Source organism: Suillus discolor, assembly GCF_016758755.1.
Source record: "Suillus discolor strain FC423 chromosome Unknown F5147scaffold_102, whole genome shotgun sequence".
In the NCBI taxonomy this organism is placed as follows: Eukaryota; Fungi; Basidiomycota; class Agaricomycetes; order Boletales; family Suillaceae; genus Suillus; species Suillus discolor.
Window position 1 is genome coordinate 49,109 of NW_024541349.1, and position 19,607 is coordinate 68,715.

The 19,607-nt window shown below is 47.5% G+C and overlaps 8 protein-coding genes across 8 annotated transcripts; 4 read left to right on the forward strand and 4 right to left on the reverse strand.

Annotated features, from left to right (window-relative positions):
• Positions 1-465: 465 nt before the first annotated feature.
• F5147DRAFT_780249 (uncharacterized protein) lies at positions 466-2,116 on the forward strand (the record flags this gene model as incomplete). The annotated part of the gene is made up of 8 exons (XM_041442428.1): positions 466-710; positions 827-895; positions 945-1,053; positions 1,109-1,299; positions 1,347-1,485; positions 1,540-1,731; positions 1,788-1,942; positions 1,996-2,116. 8 exons carry the CDS (start codon positions 466-468, stop codon positions 2,114-2,116), a joined length of 1,221 nt encoding a protein of 406 aa, XP_041286254.1.
• Positions 2,117-4,053: 1,937 nt separating this feature from the next.
• On the reverse strand, positions 4,054-4,911 carry F5147DRAFT_724507 (uncharacterized protein). Its single transcript, XM_041439055.1, is given in 5 exon segments — positions 4,054-4,129; positions 4,179-4,239; positions 4,311-4,471; positions 4,524-4,855; positions 4,871-4,911. The coding sequence occupies 4 exon segments, from the start codon at positions 4,662-4,664 to the stop codon at positions 4,067-4,069; spliced, it is 426 nt and encodes a 141-aa protein (XP_041286255.1). The 5' UTR covers positions 4,665-4,855; positions 4,871-4,911; the 3' UTR covers positions 4,054-4,066.
• An 807-nt stretch (positions 4,912-5,718) lies between these two features.
• Positions 5,719-6,590, reverse strand: F5147DRAFT_25996 (uncharacterized protein). Its single transcript, XM_041428899.1, has 4 exons — positions 6,216-6,590; positions 6,012-6,160; positions 5,880-5,940; positions 5,719-5,830 (listed from the first exon to the last, which is right to left on the reverse strand). Exons 1-4 carry the CDS (start codon positions 6,351-6,353, stop codon positions 5,768-5,770), a joined length of 411 nt encoding a protein of 136 aa, XP_041286256.1. The 5' UTR covers positions 6,354-6,590; the 3' UTR covers positions 5,719-5,767.
• A 513-nt stretch (positions 6,591-7,103) lies between these two features.
• On the reverse strand, positions 7,104-8,063 carry F5147DRAFT_724513 (uncharacterized protein). The gene is made up of 4 exons (XM_041439056.1): positions 7,910-8,063; positions 7,754-7,859; positions 7,535-7,701; positions 7,104-7,481 (listed from the first exon to the last, which is right to left on the reverse strand). Exons 3-4 carry the CDS (start codon positions 7,684-7,686, stop codon positions 7,406-7,408), a joined length of 228 nt encoding a protein of 75 aa, XP_041286257.1. The 5' UTR covers positions 7,687-7,701; positions 7,754-7,859; positions 7,910-8,063; the 3' UTR covers positions 7,104-7,405.
• Positions 8,064-8,973: 910 nt separating this feature from the next.
• On the reverse strand, positions 8,974-11,190 carry F5147DRAFT_26058 (hemolysin-III related-domain-containing protein). The gene is made up of 6 exons (XM_041428901.1): positions 10,249-11,190; positions 10,134-10,198; positions 9,869-10,085; positions 9,662-9,815; positions 9,509-9,611; positions 8,974-9,450 (listed from the first exon to the last, which is right to left on the reverse strand). Exons 1-6 carry the CDS (start codon positions 11,121-11,123, stop codon positions 9,230-9,232), a joined length of 1,635 nt encoding a protein of 544 aa, XP_041286258.1. The 5' UTR covers positions 11,124-11,190; the 3' UTR covers positions 8,974-9,229.
• Positions 11,191-11,341: 151 nt separating this feature from the next.
• F5147DRAFT_755477 (peptidyl-tRNA hydrolase) lies at positions 11,342-12,621 on the forward strand. Its single transcript, XM_041440331.1, has 4 exons — positions 11,342-11,573; positions 11,631-11,770; positions 11,822-12,200; positions 12,253-12,621. Exons 1-3 carry the CDS (start codon positions 11,497-11,499, stop codon positions 12,193-12,195), a joined length of 591 nt encoding a protein of 196 aa, XP_041286259.1. The 5' UTR covers positions 11,342-11,496; the 3' UTR covers positions 12,196-12,200; positions 12,253-12,621.
• Positions 12,622-12,650: 29 nt separating this feature from the next.
• On the forward strand, positions 12,651-16,092 carry F5147DRAFT_840948 (glycoside hydrolase family 92 protein; the record flags this gene model as incomplete). Its single annotated transcript, XM_041444338.1, has 19 exons — positions 12,651-12,822; positions 12,877-12,901; positions 12,955-12,982; positions 13,036-13,075; positions 13,135-13,317; positions 13,371-13,593; positions 13,653-13,754; positions 13,805-14,138; positions 14,187-14,270; positions 14,320-14,624; positions 14,679-14,760; positions 14,822-14,908; positions 14,955-15,003; positions 15,058-15,208; positions 15,268-15,352; positions 15,405-15,443; positions 15,492-15,576; positions 15,627-15,707; positions 15,756-16,092. 19 exons carry the CDS (start codon positions 12,651-12,653, stop codon positions 16,082-16,084), a joined length of 2,484 nt encoding a protein of 827 aa, XP_041286260.1. The 3' UTR covers positions 16,085-16,092.
• A 220-nt stretch (positions 16,093-16,312) lies between these two features.
• On the forward strand, positions 16,313-16,619 carry F5147DRAFT_535817 (uncharacterized protein; the record flags this gene model as incomplete). Its single annotated transcript, XM_041430151.1, has 2 exons — positions 16,313-16,397; positions 16,450-16,619. Coding segments are annotated over 2 exons (255 nt in total), but the record flags the coding sequence as incomplete, so codon positions are not given.
• Positions 16,620-19,607: the final 2,988 nt, after the last annotated feature.

Below are 19,607 nucleotides of genomic sequence, written 5' to 3' on the forward strand. Positions count from 1 at the left end.
ACTGTGGCTATGATCCGGCACTGATGGCACCAAACATAGAAGTTTTACTGTCTGGAGCAAGTTCATGCCAATTTGTCTCGTGACATCATCCCTCTAACTTTGCACCAGGTTCCACAACATCTGCCATCACCTCACTAATACTAGTGCCTTTTCACCACCGTCTAGGTATACTAGTGCACTTTTCCATTCACCTACCGATCTTTGGCGTACTAAGCGGGTACATTTTCCTTTTTTGTCCAATTTGTGTCTTCACAGCCACTTCCAGATCTATCATTATCTATCATTAGAATACGAGGGCCGTAACATTTGTCCACTCTGCTTGAACTGCCATGTGGAGCACTCATGGTCCCGGGCAGTTGGCCAACATATAAAATGGGCTGGGGCTGAATTAAGTTTCTGTTCATAATCTCACACTTCCACTTATTCCTTGTGTTTTTCAGCGAACCTTCTTCCGTCTTCCTCTTCATGTTGTACGCCAAGGACAGCATTCCTCACTCCAAGGGCAGCGTATATTGTACCACTGAGGGTAGTATGTCCGAGCCAGTCATTCAAACTGAGGATCGGCAGAGCGACAACGGCCTTTGGCGGCCTTCTGAACCACTAGGATCCCAAGTACAGCCATCGTTCACGGAGGCTCAACAGAGACGGAAGATTGCCGAACTGGAGAGTAAACTCGTGGTCTTGAAGTCGGGGCATGTGGTAAAAGAGAGGTACGTACTGTCATTTTGTGTCTATTGCGTGTGCCTTGTTCACCATTTGTTAGGCAGTCAAATTACTATTTGGCCCAAGGATGAGACCTCAGGCGTATTGTGGCTTTATTCGACAGTATTGAGGATCTTGTCAATGAAAACGATAGGAGATATGATGACGACAGCGACGAGGATGCTACTATCGAGTAAGCTTTCCCCCCTTGCTTTACGGTGAACCTCACTGGTTTTATGTAGTCAAGATCATTTGCAGATAGGGTACTGTATCCTAACGAGGACCTTGCCGTGGTTTCTGAAGAACTCTTCGGACATAGACCATGATGATTACATGCGCATGTTAAAGGCGGTGTGCATGCTTTTCCGACTAATGCTTGGCTTTATCATATTGAATCTTTATCTAGCTCAGGCAGGGGGCTGACGGTGCCCGAGGCAATGATACAGCAAAGCTCAAGACTCTTATTTCAGACTGGGTCAATCGCAAGCTCAAGCCGAACCCCCCCATTGATTCTGATGATAAAAATTACCACAGATTCACCAGTGACGCGTGCAGGAGGTTACTCTGTCCGGCTGAACTTGACTGGAACAGCCCAGCGTATGTAGTGCACTCAGTATCCTGCATGACACTGACTTGTTTACTAGAGTTAAGGCAGGGATTCGAGATCGATCAGAGGGCTACATTGTGACCGACCTCTCTTTTCCGGCCTTTGTGTATGACAAGTACACTGCCAATGCAGACAATTTAGAAGAAGGTCTTTTTAAGGGCAAAATTTTACTGCAGGTTCATGGCACTCGAGTCACGGTTGCCCGAAAACAATCTCACTGTTGTCTGCAGGGCTACAAAGCTATATTCACATCTCCGTCTTCAGCAAAAGATGTCGAGGGCGACGGTGACGGTGCAGATGTCATCGCCAACAACCGACGCGCCAAAAAGTCATCCTGTGGAATAAAAGTCAAGAAACACGTCGCGCAAATCATCAAGATGAATAAAGTCACACCCCGCTCGATTGCATATGTCGCCTGTCAAGTAAGTCATCATGATAGTGTGTTTCAATCCGTCGTAAATGACCATTACACTGGGAGGTACGATTTGCACTTTCTTCAGTTACCTCTTGGCGGTCCATTGACGGTGACTTCGACTATATTCAATTCTGGTGGTCCATCGTGGACTTCTTCGAGAAGCCCCCTGGTCGAGAAGTGCAATGCAGAGTCAATAAACTCCTTGAGTGGTGGACAAGGTGCAGTATTTACAGTAATTTCAATCAGCCCAGAGTAATGTTATGTTGTTTAGAAAGGTTTTTGGAAGGAGCCGCCGCGAGGATCTTAGTAACATGGTGAAGGCCAACATGTCCGTCAATGCCCTCGCAAGGCAGAGGGCACAACTCGATGATGCTGCTTTCGATTCAAACTAGGCATACACCGTATTACAATGTTGTTTCCAAGCTACCTTACTCTTGTACTTTGGCGTTAATAATAACACAATTTGTCATGCTTCATATTTGCCTTGTGAGACATCCTGAAGGAATTAGCAATATCACACTGCTACCATTATCCAGCAATAACGGAAGACTTGTAGACCTCATCGACAAATATGAACAATCTCCGGGAAACAATCCAACTGGTATTTTCCGGATCCGCCTGCGTGTTTTGAATTGGCTGAATGAAGGGAATGTCAAGTGACCACGGTGTTCTGTGTTTTCTAGTAGTCCTTGCGGCAAACGCTGCCCAGAAAATGTGGACTCAAAAGACGAAAACGACTGATAAGATATGTTGTATTCGATGTCCGCTGATGTCATATTGAACCATGTGACAAGTTGATTTGTCGTCGGCTTGGTGAGCATATTTGGCTTACTGCAACAAGGTATATATTCTTCACACGCTTTCCTAACTGATTTACGGTGGAACATTCTTGTACATCTGAAGAATTGATGTTGACAATTGAAGTGGGACATAGATTTATGTTCAATCGCTCGGGAGAACGCTTCCTCGCCACCTGCAAGTGACTAGCCTTCATTATTCCATGGAAATTGACATGCTATTGAGAGAAATCAGACATTTCCGAAGATACTGTTGAAGTCTGGAATAGGTCACGAAACTTACTATACCTCCCTCAGGAGAACAAATCCTCATCCTTTGCAAGTTACTAACCTTCGCTCTTAGCTTCAGGACCGTGGACCTCCCTTCTGACATCAAGCATCTCACAAGAGGGTGCTGATGTTCGACACAGGCTGCGAAACTTACGGTTGTCCCTTCAGGACATCATGTCTTCATCCTCTGCAACTTACTAACCTTCACTCTTAGCTTCAGGACCGTGGACCTCCCCTCTGACATCAGACATCTTACAAGAGGGTGCTGATGTTCGACGCAGGTCGCAAAACTTATTGTTGCCCCCTCTGGACATCATGTCTTCATACTCTGCAACTTACTAACCTTCGCTCTTAGCTTCGGGACCGTGGACCTCCCTTCTGACATCAGGCACCTCACAAGAGGGTGTTGATGTTCGACGCAGGTCGCGAAACTTATTGTTGCCCCCTCGGGAGATCACGTCTTCATCCTTTACAACTTACTAACCTTTGCTCTTAGCTTCGGGACCGTGGACCTCCCTTCTGACATCGGGCATCTCACAAGAGGGTGTTGATGTTCGACGCAGGCCGCGAAACTTATTGTTGCCCCCTCAGGAGATCACGTCTTCATCCTTTACAACTTACTGATGTTCGCTCTTAGCTTCAGGACCGTGAGCCTCCCCCCTGACATCAGACATCTCACAAGAGGGTGCTGATGTTCGACGCAGGTCGCGAAATTTATGGTCGCTCCCTCAGGAGATCATATTCTCATCCTCTCCAAGTTACTAACCTTCACTCTTAGCTTCGACACGGTAGTCCCTCCTTCTGATGTGGCATTGTTGATTCATCTAGTTTGACTGTCGGCTTTTGTCCCACTTTCACTTATACCTTGAGTTCGAGATATGTTCGAACCTTTTTCCAATCGTAAAATTTTGTAGGAAAATCAGGGAATATCCTTTCCTTTATATGGCCAAACATAACAATGTGATCCTCGATAGCATAATTATGGAGGTTCTTGTGATTATCTACTATATAATGTCATATATACCTTTCCCATTTCTGCACCAGTTCACTGATGGACTTATTCATATATTCTACAAAAACAAATCTTTGAATCAGAGTGCTTGAAAAAAAATAGATATTAGCGCTACATACACCTGATAAACAAATGAACGACATACTACCACGACCAGATTTTGAACGCCAAAGTGTTCACTCTAAATACTGACACATCGATTGGGTTCTCGAGAAACAATGCCATTCACTGATGTAGTTACTCATTTCAACTTGTTCCAATGTCTACAGCACTCTTTCGAAAGACCACCTGTGCTTTTCGTCACCGGTGTCGGATCCAACGACGAGCTGCTAAGTTCTCAGCAACGGTAAATCTACGTTGGCTTATGAACCTTACCGGAGCATTGTCGACTGCATCCACAGCTCCCCAAAACGCAGTTCCTATATCATCCTGAATACTGGATGATTCGGTTGATAAATAATTCGACTCGTTTATGAAATGAAACACAAAGAACGAGGTGGAACTCACGTGTATCCTGAGTTGGTTCGTTGAATGATCCATACAAAATTATATTTCTGAGCTGTTTGCACCAAGTCGGCATCCCAAACAGCTTGGAAGTCAGTAGCATCCACAGGAACCAAGGATTTGGCGTTCTCTATGTCTATGTGTCTGTAATCCTGAACGATCCACTTCAAATGCGATATGTATCGAAACAGTACACATAAAACGTGGAGCACATACACGCTGGCGAGAAGAATCGGTCCTGATATTCACGGTCAAAGGCTGATCTGGACCGTTGTAGGTGATCGCAAGCGTTTCGTTGGTTGGACAGGGAACCCTGTTAACGATGACATAGGTGCCCGGCTCGAAAGGTTGCGTCATGATTGCTGCGTGAAGTCTGAGTGGGAGTTGGGATGTAAATTGGACGAATGTCGGTTGGTGCACTGGCAAGCATTTTCATGAGGCTTTATAGTAAGCTGGCCACAGTGATCTGAAGACGCATATGCGTCGGTTGGCTTGAACCGGACTTTGGCAGCGACAATTGTCCTTCACAGGCTGAAACATTCAGTGTACACACCGCAGACAAAATTTCCAAGTCCGGCAGTGGCAAATACAACAACGTGACACACAGCTCAACAATAGTACTCAAATATTAATTCAGAGACTATCCACAACTTTGAGCTGCAGCTGTGTTCACACTGAAAATATAAGACCAGAGTCGGAAAATGCTCAACATTAGTCGCGATCAAATGGTGAATATACAAATTGGATGAAAAATGTTAAATATGTGGGCATGGGCTGATATATTGTTAGATTCTAAAGGACATGTTATCACGCGCTCTGAGATACAATAGTTATGTTAAATGATCAAATATACACTATATATTTCAATTCTGATCTACATTTGACGAGAGAATAGACATCGACTGCGTTAGACGAGAAGTGGGCCACAATTTTGGAACTGCGCTTAGACAATACTAGGAGGCGCACTCGGTACTCAGTACAGTACTTCCGGAGCCACTTATTGTTAAGTGCTGACGGCGATGAACACTCAACCAACCAACAACTGATGGAATTAGTTTTGATGTATCAGAACAAAATGGTAAGCTCAAGTAATAAATGGCTCCGACGGGCGGTCAGCCACCTTTGTCAGTGAAGTGGCGAAAAGAAAAGAAAAGCTAAACCGACGGAATGCACGGGGTGAGTATTAATATTAATGGTCGACGCAGCGGAGGTGTGAACTTGAACGTCACGCTTGTTGTTCGCTCAGAGACTTGGATCCGCCCGATCGGGACGCACATCGAGGTCAGGTGACTTCCCGCTGAGGCGTCGACATAAAGTCAGTTTAGCTGGGGAACATGACCTACAATTATTATACGCGTCCTAATTCACAGCCTAAGCGGTCATAATACTAATACATTGATGGTTCTCGAGAAACAACGCCATTTACCGATGTGGCTACTCATTTCAACTTGTTTCAAGGTCTACAGCACTCTTTCGAAAAACCACCTCTGCTTTTCGTCACCGGTACCGGTTCCGATGGTGACCTGCTAAATTCTCAGCAACGACAAATCCACGTTAGCCTATGAACCTTACCGTAGCATTGTTGACTGCATTCGCAACTCCCCAAAACACAGTTACTCCACCATCTTGAATACTGGAGGATTCGGTTGATAAGTAATTCGACTTGTTCATGAAATGAAACACAAAGAACGAGGTGGAACTCACGTGTACCCTGAGTCGGTTTCTCTAATGGTCCATACATAATTATGTGCTGGAAGTACTGTCGCGCAGTCGGCACCCCAAGCAACTTGGAGGGCAGTAGCATCGACAGGAACCAAGGATTTGGTGTTCTGGTCGTAATCCTGAACGATCCACTTCAAATGTGATATGTATCCAAGCAGTACACATAAGACGACGTGGAGGACATACACGCTGGTTAGAAAAATCGGTCCTGGTATTCACGGTCAAAGGCTGTTCTGGACCGTTGAACGTGATCGCAAGCCTTTCGTCAGTTGGAGAGAGAACCCGGTTAACGATGACATAGGTGCCCCGCGGAGGTTTCGTCATGATTGCTGCGTGAAGTTTGAGTGGGAGTTAGGATGTAAATCGGATGAATGTCGGTTGGCGCAAGTATTTTCATGGGGCTTTATAGTGAGCTGGCCACGGTGATATGAAGATGCACATGCGTCGGTGACTTGGCTTAAACCGGACTTTGGTAGCGATTGTCCTTCACAGACTGACACATTTGTAGATCCTTGACACACCTGCAGACAAAATTTCAAAGTCTGGCAGTGGCAGTCCATCGATAACATACAACATCGGGTGCATTTCATGCACGAATAACCGCCGGCTTGCGGATCGGTGGCTATTGTATCCAACATGAGGACGATGTTCTAGGTATAATTTGCAATCGGCCAGGAATACTTACCTTCATAGGACAGGCCTTCCAGCCACATCATCAGCAGAGCAGGCGAAACAGCAATTCTGGCGGTCCATCAATGGAGTCATCAGCGAATCTTCCCAATAATTAGGTTTGAAGTTTCCATGATGGCTCATTGGTTTGCGCTGATAACTGATACGATGGGGGTAAGATGTCTAAGCGGTAATTAACTTACCTGCCTTGTAAGTTCGAACTTCAACGTTTCAACAGCCAGTTCGATGGAGACTTCGAGTAGCATCGACAAATATTATTGTTGCTAGGCGTCCGAGTCAGAGTGGAATATAAATTATATAATTTCACGCATTAGGAAGGTGTGCCGCGATGCCGGGTGTCATGAATTCGTCACTGAACAGAAAGACTTACTAGTAGTCTAGTATCACACATTTTCTATCTTATTTTTCTCCAGGATTGAAATATATATTGACGTCCGAATATCTAGCAAGTCATCATCTTAATGAACACCCGGGCACACTTGTTCTCTCCATCTCAGCTCACCCCCCACAATTTCTTCCTTTCCAAACGCTGCAGCGAAGTCACTTTCTACTACTCGCAGAAGGCTGTTACATCCTACGGATACAACGGTTACCTCACCCGGTTCATCTGACCATGTCGTCATATATGATTTAGGCCACCACGATTTTGATACCGGCAGAGAGCAGCAGAGATGATCACCCAGTATTCAACGCCGCAATTTTGTCGACGTTTTTTGGAATGGCTGGATCCAAGGCATACGATTATGCATATCTTTCAAACTAGTGAGTCGTGGCTCACACCGCGAGTCCTCATACTCACTGTATTCTTGTCAAAGGATGTTATTTTATACGTTCCAGGTGCAGGGTCATGCACTTCATCACTTACATCACGACCGTTGACGCTACCTGATCCCAATGTAATCTCAATATCATCGAAAGACACTAGGGAGCTCGCTATAAGCAGAGAAGGAGCCGGCCTGAACAACATCACTCATCACAGTAGGTACCATGGCGGGAAGAGTCGAAGGAGGGCTCAGTTAACCTGTGGCGCACAGATCCGGATGCCACTGCGACTCTTGACGCTACAAGTTTGTCCATGAGTCGGTATTCAAGGGTTCTTGGGGCGCATTTTGTCGTAATTCACGCCCTCTGAATCTACGTGTATGTTGGCTGGTACATCTTTGATACTTGATATGAAGTATGATGGACAGTCAGAGTCATCCGCGGAGGTGTACCGAACCTGCCTCAAGCTATCTATGAATATACCGTGACAAAGCTTCCGCGACCGACTTTTCCTTCAGTACCAACCAGCGTGGTCGATGTTCGAGTTCAGTCAACATACACGGCACCTACTGCTCTGTCGCCCCTTAGTTCATACCCAGAACCACCATCTTCCGGGGAAAACTCTAAACGTATAGAACATGCTGAGCACCACAGGATGTCATCTTTCAAGAGGGTGTCTCACATCCCGACATGCTCTTTTCGCTCTCAGACATCCCAAGGATCAATCATCTGGAAGACCTCGGAAGATCAAGTTCACCTCCACTGTTTTTCAGCTAGACGGGTAGGGAAGTGCGAAATTTTGTTATTTCCATCGTATTCTGATTATTCGTTACAGTTGATATCTCTTTCAATGCTTTCATCGTTCGACATCGTTTGGTGTGTAATTCTTGTGTTCTATCATACGAACTGCTCATGATACTGAATGATATCATCGGCTAAAGCTCGCTGGTTAAAATGCGTTGTTTTATGCTAGATGAAATTGGTAGTAGGGCCCTTTTAAACATTAGCTCGGACGGGGGGAAGTGCATTGGTTTAAAATTCGGGAATGGTTTTTCCAAAACTTTGAATGTACCAAGTCGCACGATGTACGGTACCGACCGTACGAAGAAAATCCCTTCTCTCCCTTGGTTCACACATAATTGGGTGAACCTTCCACCTCCGATGAATTGCATATGTGAAACGGTAGCAAGTGGGGGCTGGCTGGTGGAAGCACGCCTCACACCAGAACGTTCATGAACCTAGAGGCGTAGCTTGACCCCAATGCCATTGGCCGCGGCCTGTGCGCGTCGTTGCGCTGCATCGTCGCTTCCTCAACGTTCAACTCGATACATTCGAAAGCCACTGCATGCCCCGCATTCCATACAAACCGTTTGTCATGGACAGTGAATCAAAGACAACCTCTCCTGCGACCCACATATGCAATTACATTCAATGGATATCTGGGTGTGACGTGAGCGCGAACCGTGATTGACTGATCTCTTCAACGCTCACGGTCAATTGTACACAGCGTGGTCGAGAGTAAGACTCGGAGACGCTGTCTATTTGCAGGGACAATGCTAGTACTGTATTTATTGTAAATAGAATATTTATATTGTCGAAGAGCCGACCGAAGGGGTGTTCTTGTATATATATCTAACATACCTAAGGACGGAACGATTGATCCCTACTTACGCTTAGATGGTAGCAAACAGTCACAGATCAGTAATGCTCCTCTAAATGCATTCAGCCCAATTAAAAAAAAATCAGCGTCACGATACAGCATGACACTCAACGCCGCGTCGGAGCTCTGCCATCGCAGCACGGTGTTGGCCGATAGCAATGACGATAAAAATGTGCCAGATTGCGTGAGAACCGCCACCACACCAGTCCAGCCAGTGAGAGTACCGCTTGGAAAGGAAGCGTTCCGGGATATGTGTTACGTAGAAGACAAGGCCAATGAGGTACGATGTGATGGAGGGCCAGACGGGGTCTAGAAAATTTTATCAATACGGGGGATGTTCTACAGTATGGTAGAAGAAGGGACTCACAAACGAAAGCGAACATCTGCGCAGGCGATTGGAGGTATGCGAGGGCTGTCATCGGGGCGGCGGCGGTAAATGCAAGGGACAGAAAGAAAGCAATGCGACAGTGCTGAAGGAATTAAGTCAGTAAGAAATTTAAAGAACGAAAAACGTCATCACTTTATATTCGGCCTGATCGAACCATTTAAAGAATGGGAATGCGTTCCCTGCAATCCCAGTCATCAAGCAACAAACAAGGAATGCGTTTCCCACTTCCGGATGACAATTCTGGAAGCCATAATATACGACGGTGCCAACTGAGGCGCTGATAAGCCTGGTGGGATGTGAATGATTCAGTAAATTCAAGAAGCGTTGAATTGTACTCACCATCCAATACCTACATAATCTATCCGTGCACAAAGCTCCATGCCCTGAGGATGCGCACAGCCGGCCATGGTATGCCAGACCACACTGCTGAAAAGGCACAAGAGAGCAAATGAAATAAATGCCACCTCCGGAGCGTCTACGATATTTGATGCGTTAAATATGGATATCAAGTTAATGAGCCAAAGAATGAATGGGATGAGATGTGTGTGTATGTTCACTTTGTGATAGTCAGCATGTAACAATATTTAAAAGAAATATAACATACGAGTTTCATTGTGTACAGCGAACAGTGACATAATAATAAGCGGCCACTTTTCTAGGGGGATGAACCTGATGCACGAATGAACGTGTTGCAAAGAGGGAAAGGATTTGTCACATACCGATAACCTCCAAGGACAAAGGGGTTGTTTCGCCATTTTGGCGGAAGGTCGACATACTCAATTAGTCGCGATCCTTGTAATGATCGTTTTACTGCACGAGCAATGTCCTTTGCTGCCACTTCTATGATGGCCTCTGCTTCAGTGACATCATCAGATAGTTCAGTGATGAGTTCGGAGGACATGATGGAATCAATGAGGCCGGATATGTGAGAATTTCCCGGGAGAGATGGAAGCTCACTAGAGCGAGGATCAAACGATCGTAGGTGCGCATGGAAGGACTGGAAGCGAGCGGAGAGAGTTGGCAGAAAACCACAAAAGTCAAAGTCGGAAAAGCGGGAGTAGGCATGTTCTAAAAGCGATATGATATCGCTTGGAGCTAGGGCTGCCATATGTGGACGGACGCTCGGAATATCAGGTAGACGCGAGCGCACGTTGCTCAGGGAAGGGACATCGGGGAGTTCGGGGAGATGAGACTTCACTGGAGATATGTCTGGAAGATGGAGGTCCGGGAAGTGAGAGCAAACATCCGTTCGAATACTACGGAGCATCTCGAGAGCATCTTTAGCCCACTGTCTGGCTTCTTCGACAGAATAACCACCCTTATTCTTCAAAGCCTCAGCGAGATGAAGGTCAGTAATTGGAGATTCGAGTTTGGCCAATCGCATCTCAATGTCTTCTAAATACGATAGGACGAGGTACCGAAGAGCAGCAAAAGTCTCTTTGGCTGAGTTAGACGAGAGGTCGAGTGCCTCAAGTGAATGAGGCAGGCGCTGGCAGATAGCCAGGCGGAGGTTACGCTGTGGATCATTTGTGGAAAAGCGACGTCTGTGACGAGAACGGAGTTCAATATTTGCCTCCGTCGCAGTCGACGACATCGTATAAAAATGAGATGGAAGATAAAAGATGGAAAACTGAAAACGGAAGACGGAAGAACAAACAAGAGCCTCGCCTATCTGTAGACCGTCAGAAGTGAGGACGTCGGAATTAGTATACATCCTCCGAAACGCTTCTAAATATGGTATCTTGTCGGCATAATTGCCTTTCTGGCTTTTGTCACACCTATTGCTAAATTTGGGACACACTTGGTAATAGACGGTCACGTTCAATTCGAGTGCACCGGCTGCAGCTGCCAGCTACGATGACTCGTCAAGGAGCTCTTGAAGGCTTACTAAAACTCGATTCTTCTCATTGACCTTCATTATAGCTAAATACACCAATACCCAACACGTACCCAACAAATTTCGCAGGATGACCGTCGCTTCAGGACTTCCCCAACTGCTTGTTGTAGGTCTGGGTAACCTTCCATTTCCCCAGACCCGCCATAGGTAGGTTCTCATTACTCACAGTTGTCATCTGACGCGAAAGACTGACTGGAACCGCAGCATCGGACATCTCATAATTGACGCCTTAGCTGCAAGATTTCACATACATATGTCCACTGACAGGACGATGGGGGGCATGACTGGACGTTCAAAGGTCATGCTAGGCCAAACTGCTGTATCTCTGACACTCCTGAAACCAAGTTAGTGATTTAACTGTTCTAATTTCTCAATGGCTTTAAACACTCGGCCAGAGCCCCTCATGAATATCACCGGTCCATCAGTGGCGGGAGCTCTCCGCAATTCTGTCAAAGCCTCAGATGCAATGGTCGTTATCCACGATTCACTATCTCATAAACCGAAGGCTTTGTCTCCAAAAATAGGTGGTTCTGCCAATGGACACAATGGTGTACGCAGCATCATATCTGCACTCGGAGGCGAAACCCATTTTCATCGATTTCGTATTGGCATTGGTAGAGGTCCTGGTGATGTAGCAGAATATGTTCTGTCGAAGCTTTCGGAGGAAGAGAAATTTTATTGGAATGGCGATGGTATAGGCCTCGACCTCATTTGTAACGAACTCGAACGCATTGCCCGCAAACAGGTTGAGAGCCAAGGCTTACCGTGACCTTTGTGGGTTTATATTTCAGCGCTTTGTTAATCTGTTAATAAGTTTTGGCCTCAGACCTCGGACAAGCATGAGGTATTCGCCACGACGCGTGGCAAACCCGTGGTGACGGCTTCATTTCCGTTCAACGCCGGCGAAGTCCCGACATTGAATGCGCCCCCGTACTCGCAGACTGATGTGTGTACTTTTCATCTCCATATGTACATCACGTATTTTACGTGGCGTGGCCATAACGATACCTTACCTTCGGACCTACGTCACGGGTATGATTCAGCCTCACCGACTTGCACGCGATGGCACGTAAGGTGTAGTGTTGTCCATCATGTACTGATGCCGTTGTCCGACAGTGTTCGGTCATTAAATGAAAGTATATAAATTTTTTGGAAGATCTACTTAAGCGCTGTTATATAGCGTTAGTTAATCACCACAACACGAAGCGAACTACGGGTGTGATCATGGTTGGTTGGCTACTAGCATCTGCTGCTGCGGTGTGTATTGGCACGACCTATGCTCAGCCATCGCCAGAAGTTCAAGCACGTATCAGTGCTGCTATAGCAGCTGCGCAGGCATCTAACAGATCCACGGATATCGACTACACTGCTTTCGTGAATCCTTTCATCGGAACTGGTAGATCGGTTTTCTTTCGGCAGAAGTTCACGTGTACTGACAGCTATTTCCCAGATTATACCAATTATGGGGATGTTTGGTAGGTTCCCTCCATGACGCGTCGTAAGTCGTTGAACGATGCCTGCTATGCAGTCCAGGCGCGTCAGTGCCCTTCGGAATGGTACGTCTCAACTCAAACATCACCGTGACAACAACGCACATGCCTATCTCCAGGTCAAATTCACTACCGACTTCACGGGTTACGCGCCAGCGGGTAAGTTGTTCTGCAGGTCGTGCACGCTTCCGTTACAATGCGTGATGAATCGCCCGTAGGGTACATCTCGGATCCATCCCAGAAAGCTCACGGAATCAGTCCCCTGCATGACAGTGGCACGGGGTCATCCCTCGGGACGTATGGTAATTTCGAGGTCATGCCCCTTCTTTGTCCTTCAGGATTTGACACGTGCACGACCACACTGGAGGCGCGTGAGAGGTACAGGAAGAACGATAGTGATGGTATGGCGTCTTGTGTTGTATGGAAGTCCTAGAAGCTGAAATGAGCGCAACAGATGCGTACCCAGGCTACTTTTCGCTGACTTTAGATAATGATATCAAGATGGAAGCTACATCGACGCGTCGTGCTGGGATAGAACGCTTCGCATTCCCAGCGGGCTCGAAACCGTACTTTGTACTCGACCTAGCCAATGACTTGCCGGCGTCATTTGCAGGCGGGACCCTTGATATTGACCCAGAAAATGGTCGTATCACAATTGGCGGTCACTACGGATCCAGGTGGGCATTGAATGTCCTTTGAGTCAGTGATGTGGTAAATCAGCTTGATTGTGCGTTAGCTTCGGTCCCGGCTCGTACCACTACCAGGCATTTGCTTGTTATGATCTCTTGAACAGCGGAACTCAGAAACTGAGTGAATATGGCGTCTGGACGGGTGATAAGTGAGCACTGCGCACTGCTGTCATAATTTAACTAACAATACGCTTATCAGGTACGGTCTCGACGCAAAAGGACTTGGTCAGACCCATCTCAATCTCTCTCAGAACTTGATAGGCGGTACACCCTATCAATCAGGTGCACTCTTCTCATATGAAGATAACACAGAGGAAGTGATCCTTCGTGTGGGTATTTCATTCGTATCGACGGACCAGGCCTGTGCCAATGCCGAGGAGGAAATTGGTACAAGTTCCTTTGAGGAAATCCAGAAGGCATCCAAAGCTCTTTGGCAAGAGAAGCTCAGCAAGATCGAAATCGATGTTGTAAATACGCCCCCTAATGTGACGGAGATGCTGTATTCATCGCTGTACCGAGCGTCATTAACTCCTGTAGGTGTGAACCATCATAATGAAGTTGAACTAACCGTGTTTTTGCAGAATAATGCTACTCTAGAAACTCAAGGCGCGTTTGCGAACACGACATCATTCTACTTCGACTCTCTTTACTGTAGCTGGGACACGGTGAGCAGCAATGATGTGATATCAGAATTTGACTCACCCATATACGTAGTTCCGAACATTTTACCCCTTCATGACTCTTCACTCCCCAGTCGAATTCGCACAAATCGTGGATAACTACATCGATGGCTGGCGTAAACTCGGCTGGATGCCGGAATGCCGCGCGAACAATCTTCCTGGGTGGACACAGGGCGGGTCAAGCGGTGACAGCATCGTCGCACAGTTTGCGGTGAACTATCACAATGAGGCGCAAGCGCTGGGAATCAACCTCGACGACTTGTATGCCGCGCTTGTCGCGGACGGGCAGGTGAATCCGCCTGAATGGAATACAATGGGCAGGCAGGTGAATGTGTACAAGTACGTGACTTCGTTAATAGCGTATTAGATATGAGCGCTGAATTAGAATTGCAGGCAATTTTCTTATGTACCCTTTGCTGTTCTAGACACTGGGAGCACCGGTAGACAGACCAGGGAGGGAAGTAGAACTCTTGAGGTGAATGCTCCGTGATCAATGCTGGCGTTACGATCTCATGACCCGGCTGTATGCATTCTAGTATGCATTCCAGGACTTCGGTATTCGTCAGGTGGCACAAGTGCTTGGCAAAACGGATGATGTTGAATATTACACGAACCGATCATATGTGAGCGAATAGTGGCGTCAAAAATCACTGATCGCAAACTTTACAGTGGTACCGCAATGTCTGGGATGCAACTGTGTACAGTGATGGATACCAAGGTTTGTTGGGTCAATGTAGTGATGGGGACGTGAATCCTGATGCTGTCATCGCAGGGTTCATGCAGAAAAGATTCTCCAATGGAACCTTCTATAACACCGACCCTGTCGACTGCTCGCCGAAGGACACCAGGAGCACTCAAGAGTGCTCGCTTCAGGAGGATAATCAGAGCGGGTTCTATGAATCATCATCGTGGGAGTATAGCTGGTGAGTTTCTCGGTTCTTGCGTCAAGATGTGCTAGATGCCTTACGAGGGACAATGACAGGTATGCACCGCACGATACGGGATACTTGGTTGAGCTCATGGGAGGAAATGCAACGTTCACGAATCGACTCGACCATTTCTTTGACGTAGGTTCATCCTACGGGTCGTCCTGACTAATATTTACTTTGTGACATCCAGGAAGGATATTACCTAGCAGGCAACGAGCCTTCTTTCCAGGTTACTATCTTATATACACGGTTGAAGCAGTGCTGACCTGTAGAGCAGACACCTATCGGATACCACTATGCCAACCAACCTTGGCGTTCTGTGGACCGTGTCCGTGATGTTGTCATGAATAACTTCAACATCGGTAAGATTGGAGAAGCTAGCTAGTATGGAGTGATGCTGAATTAGATCCAGAAACTGCGGGTCTTCCTGGAAACGACGATCAGGCCGCAATGGCAACACTCCTCGGGTTTCATCTCTTAGGATTGTACCCAGGTATGCTCCTCATTCGTTCACCCATCCATACAATTAACTCGGGTGCAGTTCCCTCAACGACGCATTACCTTATTGTCTCGCCCTTCACGCCAAAATATACTATCCACAATGCCTACCTCAACACCAGCACTACAGTAACTGTTACCAACTACTCTGCTGCGTCTGTGGCGTATCCGATACCCGATGGTGTGCCTGCGTATGTGAAAAATGTGACGATCAATGGAGTGCCTGCGAAAAGCAGATGTTACGTTGATTTCTATGATACGTTTAGAGTGGGTGGGGAGATCGAAATAGTTGTCACGGAGGACAAAACGTATGATTGCGGTGGCCCTGTACCAGAGAGTCTGTCGATGGAAGGATTTGCTAGGGCACGGTAGAAGCAAATTGATGATTCTGTTGCGGATTGTGACAACATGCGAGTGGCAAGTCGTCATGTAATTTGTTCTTGTTTGCACACATAGTAGGTCCGTGCGATAATTGATATTGAAATATTGAAATATTGAAGCCTCGAGTCGCGATCCGATCGTTGCTCGATCACAAATTAAACAGCTGCAAGGTCCACTACGCTAATCGGGCTCGTCATCATCCACTACGTATGTGATAACATGGACAATATTATCGCCATCGGTGTTGGGCTCGCCCTACGCGCCGTCATCGACATCCTGACTGACAGTGATTATAGGCTTACTGGTGCGTCTTGTTACTGTTAACATGGCCCATCTAGTAATCATTGTTATTCAAGGTACACTCGTTGGGCTCTGGGAAGGTTTTGTGCTCTCACATTTCCTCCATAAAAATCCGCGAAATCCCAATGATGCTTATCTTGCCCTTGCGACTCGGTTCGTTATCGACTTTTTGCTCACGAACTCGCTAGTTCGTTTTGCCCTCACTGGCGCATGGACACTCGTTGGGCTCCTCCTTGCTGACATAGCGCCCAGCGTGTTGCGAGAGACAGGGCTGAGGCATGTATACAGGGCGCTAAGGAAAGATGTCAGAGCTATGAGGAGATCCATGCCACGATGGAGGATTGAAAATGATATACAAGTCCCAAACATATCTATTTCAAATCGTGTACCGGATCTTTTGTCTAGTCCTCCATCATCCAGCATTGTATCGAGCACGCGTGCTGCCCCGCCAGCTTCCCCAGCTCCGATCCTGCAGAGACGCTCAACATTAAACTCGCCCTCCAGCCGAGTAACCTCTTCCGTGATGAACACTCTTACGCGTGAAGTTGTTCTAGGACCCTCCCCAGCCCTCATTCACATTGATGTCGACCCTGAATTTTCTCCTTCTTTCAACCCAGACACACCCTCTCCTCGCTCGTCTCTTCTCTCTAATACGTCTGATTATGATCCTTCAAGGCACGACCAGGCTATACCGATTCAAGATGACGACCGGGTACACACTGCCGTGCCGTCCCACATGCAAGAACAAGAGCAGGAACAGGGTGCAGACCTCAGCGTGCTCGACTTAACTCCACCTGTAGCTGCAGTCGGAATAACATTTGCATCCGAAATCATCTCCCCTACCCCCCGCTCATATATTGAAGGTCTCCCTCCCATCTCAGATTCTGAGATCGATCTCTCTATCCATGCACCGCCAGTTCCACCACTAGAATCACGTCCTGCTTCCCGTCTAAGGAATCTATCATCCACCCTTGGCTGGGGCATATCGAACCAAAACACTGGCACCGGCGTCAGGGAAGTTGGTAGTGATCGAGGCCCTGATATTGGGAGATCACGCACGCCACCTCATCAACGGGCGACCTCGGCGGGGGTGTCGGCACAAAATAGGCCTACCTTCGGTAACCGGCCGAATTCTACAGGACACCAGGTCAGCAACAAATGGGAACATTCGATGCTTCGTCATCCTGAACAGAATATCCTGTCTGATGGTGCTACTGGAATCGGCGGTGCCATACAGGCAGACGGGCAGATGCCTCAACATTCTGGCAGTGACGGTATGCACATGAGCTCAGCGCTTGGTTTGAGTGCGCCACTCTCCCAGTCCAAGACCCCCGCTACTCCCCCAGACCTAGCGCCCGCTTCGACACCCCAGATCAAGCCGCCAACGCCAGCGCCCATCGCCAAAACGCCAACGCCAGCGCCACCCACTAAACCGCCAACGCCAGCGCCCGTCACCAAAACGCCAACGCCAGCGCCACCCACTAAACCGCCAACGCCAGCGCCCATCACCAAACCGCCAACACCAGCGCCCCTCACCACACCCGCACCTGCACTTCCATCCAAGACCCCTACACCTGCACCTCTCTCCAGGACCCATACACCGATGCCCACATCCAAATCGAGGTGTACAAGCCCAGGTCTTACATCCACTTCCGTCCGCAACCATACCGATTACGACCCTGCGAACCCAATTCGTCCTATGCCAGGCCTCAAATCTCCATCTACCGAACCAGACCCAATTTTCCCAGATGTGGGAGCGCGTAATGAATCTACCACGGGAGTGTTCAATCCCTTAGATACCAACGGTGCCGATATTTATGATCCGCCGCCGCCATTCAAAGAATTCGAGTCGCCTGTGCATCCGCGTGGGCCGAATTTTGGTGCAGGCATTGATGATGGGAAGCGATCAGGCGAACAGGTCACGGGGGGTTCTCAAGGTCAGGGTGCTGTTGCCGAGCCGCCAGCTGCCGAGGGTGATGCGAAAGGAGAAGGGGAAGGTGAAGAGGCAATTACAAACACAAATATCGGAGATGTGGATGATGTGGGTGGACAAGACTCTGGTGAGGGTACCAAAGAGAACGTTCAGACTTCAAACGCTGGGGACCACGCCCGAGGTGCGGATAGCCCGAACCGAGAGGAAGGTGCTCGAGAGAAAGGGAAGGCTAATCAAGAGCAAGAAAAGAATGAACAAGATGGGGAGGGTAATCAGGGAGCGGTCGGCCAAGCCACATGCAAAGATGCCAACCTCGCAAGCGGTGATACCCAAGTCGCAGGCGATGATACCCAAGATACAGGTATGTGTGTCCATTCAAGTAATTTGAACTAAGCCAAAGCTTTACCTCCAAACCAGAGCCAGCGGGTCTCACTCCCGCCCAAGAAAAGGCTGAAACTTACCGCAATGCCTTCTTACGCAAGGAAGTGGCCCGACTCGAGGAATCACGGGAGAAATTGGGCTCCTCTGATGCACGGGGTCTTTCCAAGATTCAGGCCCGCCTGAGTGTCATAAAAGAAAGAATTTCAAGGACGGTCTTCGCTGGTGCGTTCACATTCCATTATCTTCCATCTAGTTGCCGCTACTTATGCTTACCATGAACAAAGACCCACCCAAATACTCATCGTCCACTGTAAAAGTCACCACTGCCAACAAAACTGTCCCAGAAATCTTCAGCGACCTGACGGATGCGATCGTTGATGTCCTTCTTAAACGCGAGGATGCTGATCCGATCGAAGTTCCGGTGCTTGTATCGAAGAACAGGTATAAAACGCTGGATAAGCCATTGAAGGAGTTTGTTACGGAGTGAGTTTATTGGCTTATCTTGGTTTCTTTCTTTAACTGCTTGTGATGCTGATGCTGATGGTGCGGCAGGAACAATTTCTCAATCTCTGACCATGCCGAGGGTCAGTGTGTGATAACGGTGTAATTGAGATTGTACAACATACGATACCCCCGACAACGATACCCTCCCTCAGTACTTGATGTTGTTGAATCTCGATGCGCTCTCAATGGCGGTGAAGTAATTATATTTGTTGTATCGCACATGTAATACGGTACTCTACCTAAGTTATTATGATGATTGAATCATGGATTCGTGAAGGTGCATTGAATCGGTATTTGAAAATAAATGCATTGCATTTACTTCTTTTCTAACTTTTCAAATGGCGCTGCCAACAGTTGAAACTCAGCTGACCAGCGCTCGACAAGAAAATGGATTTG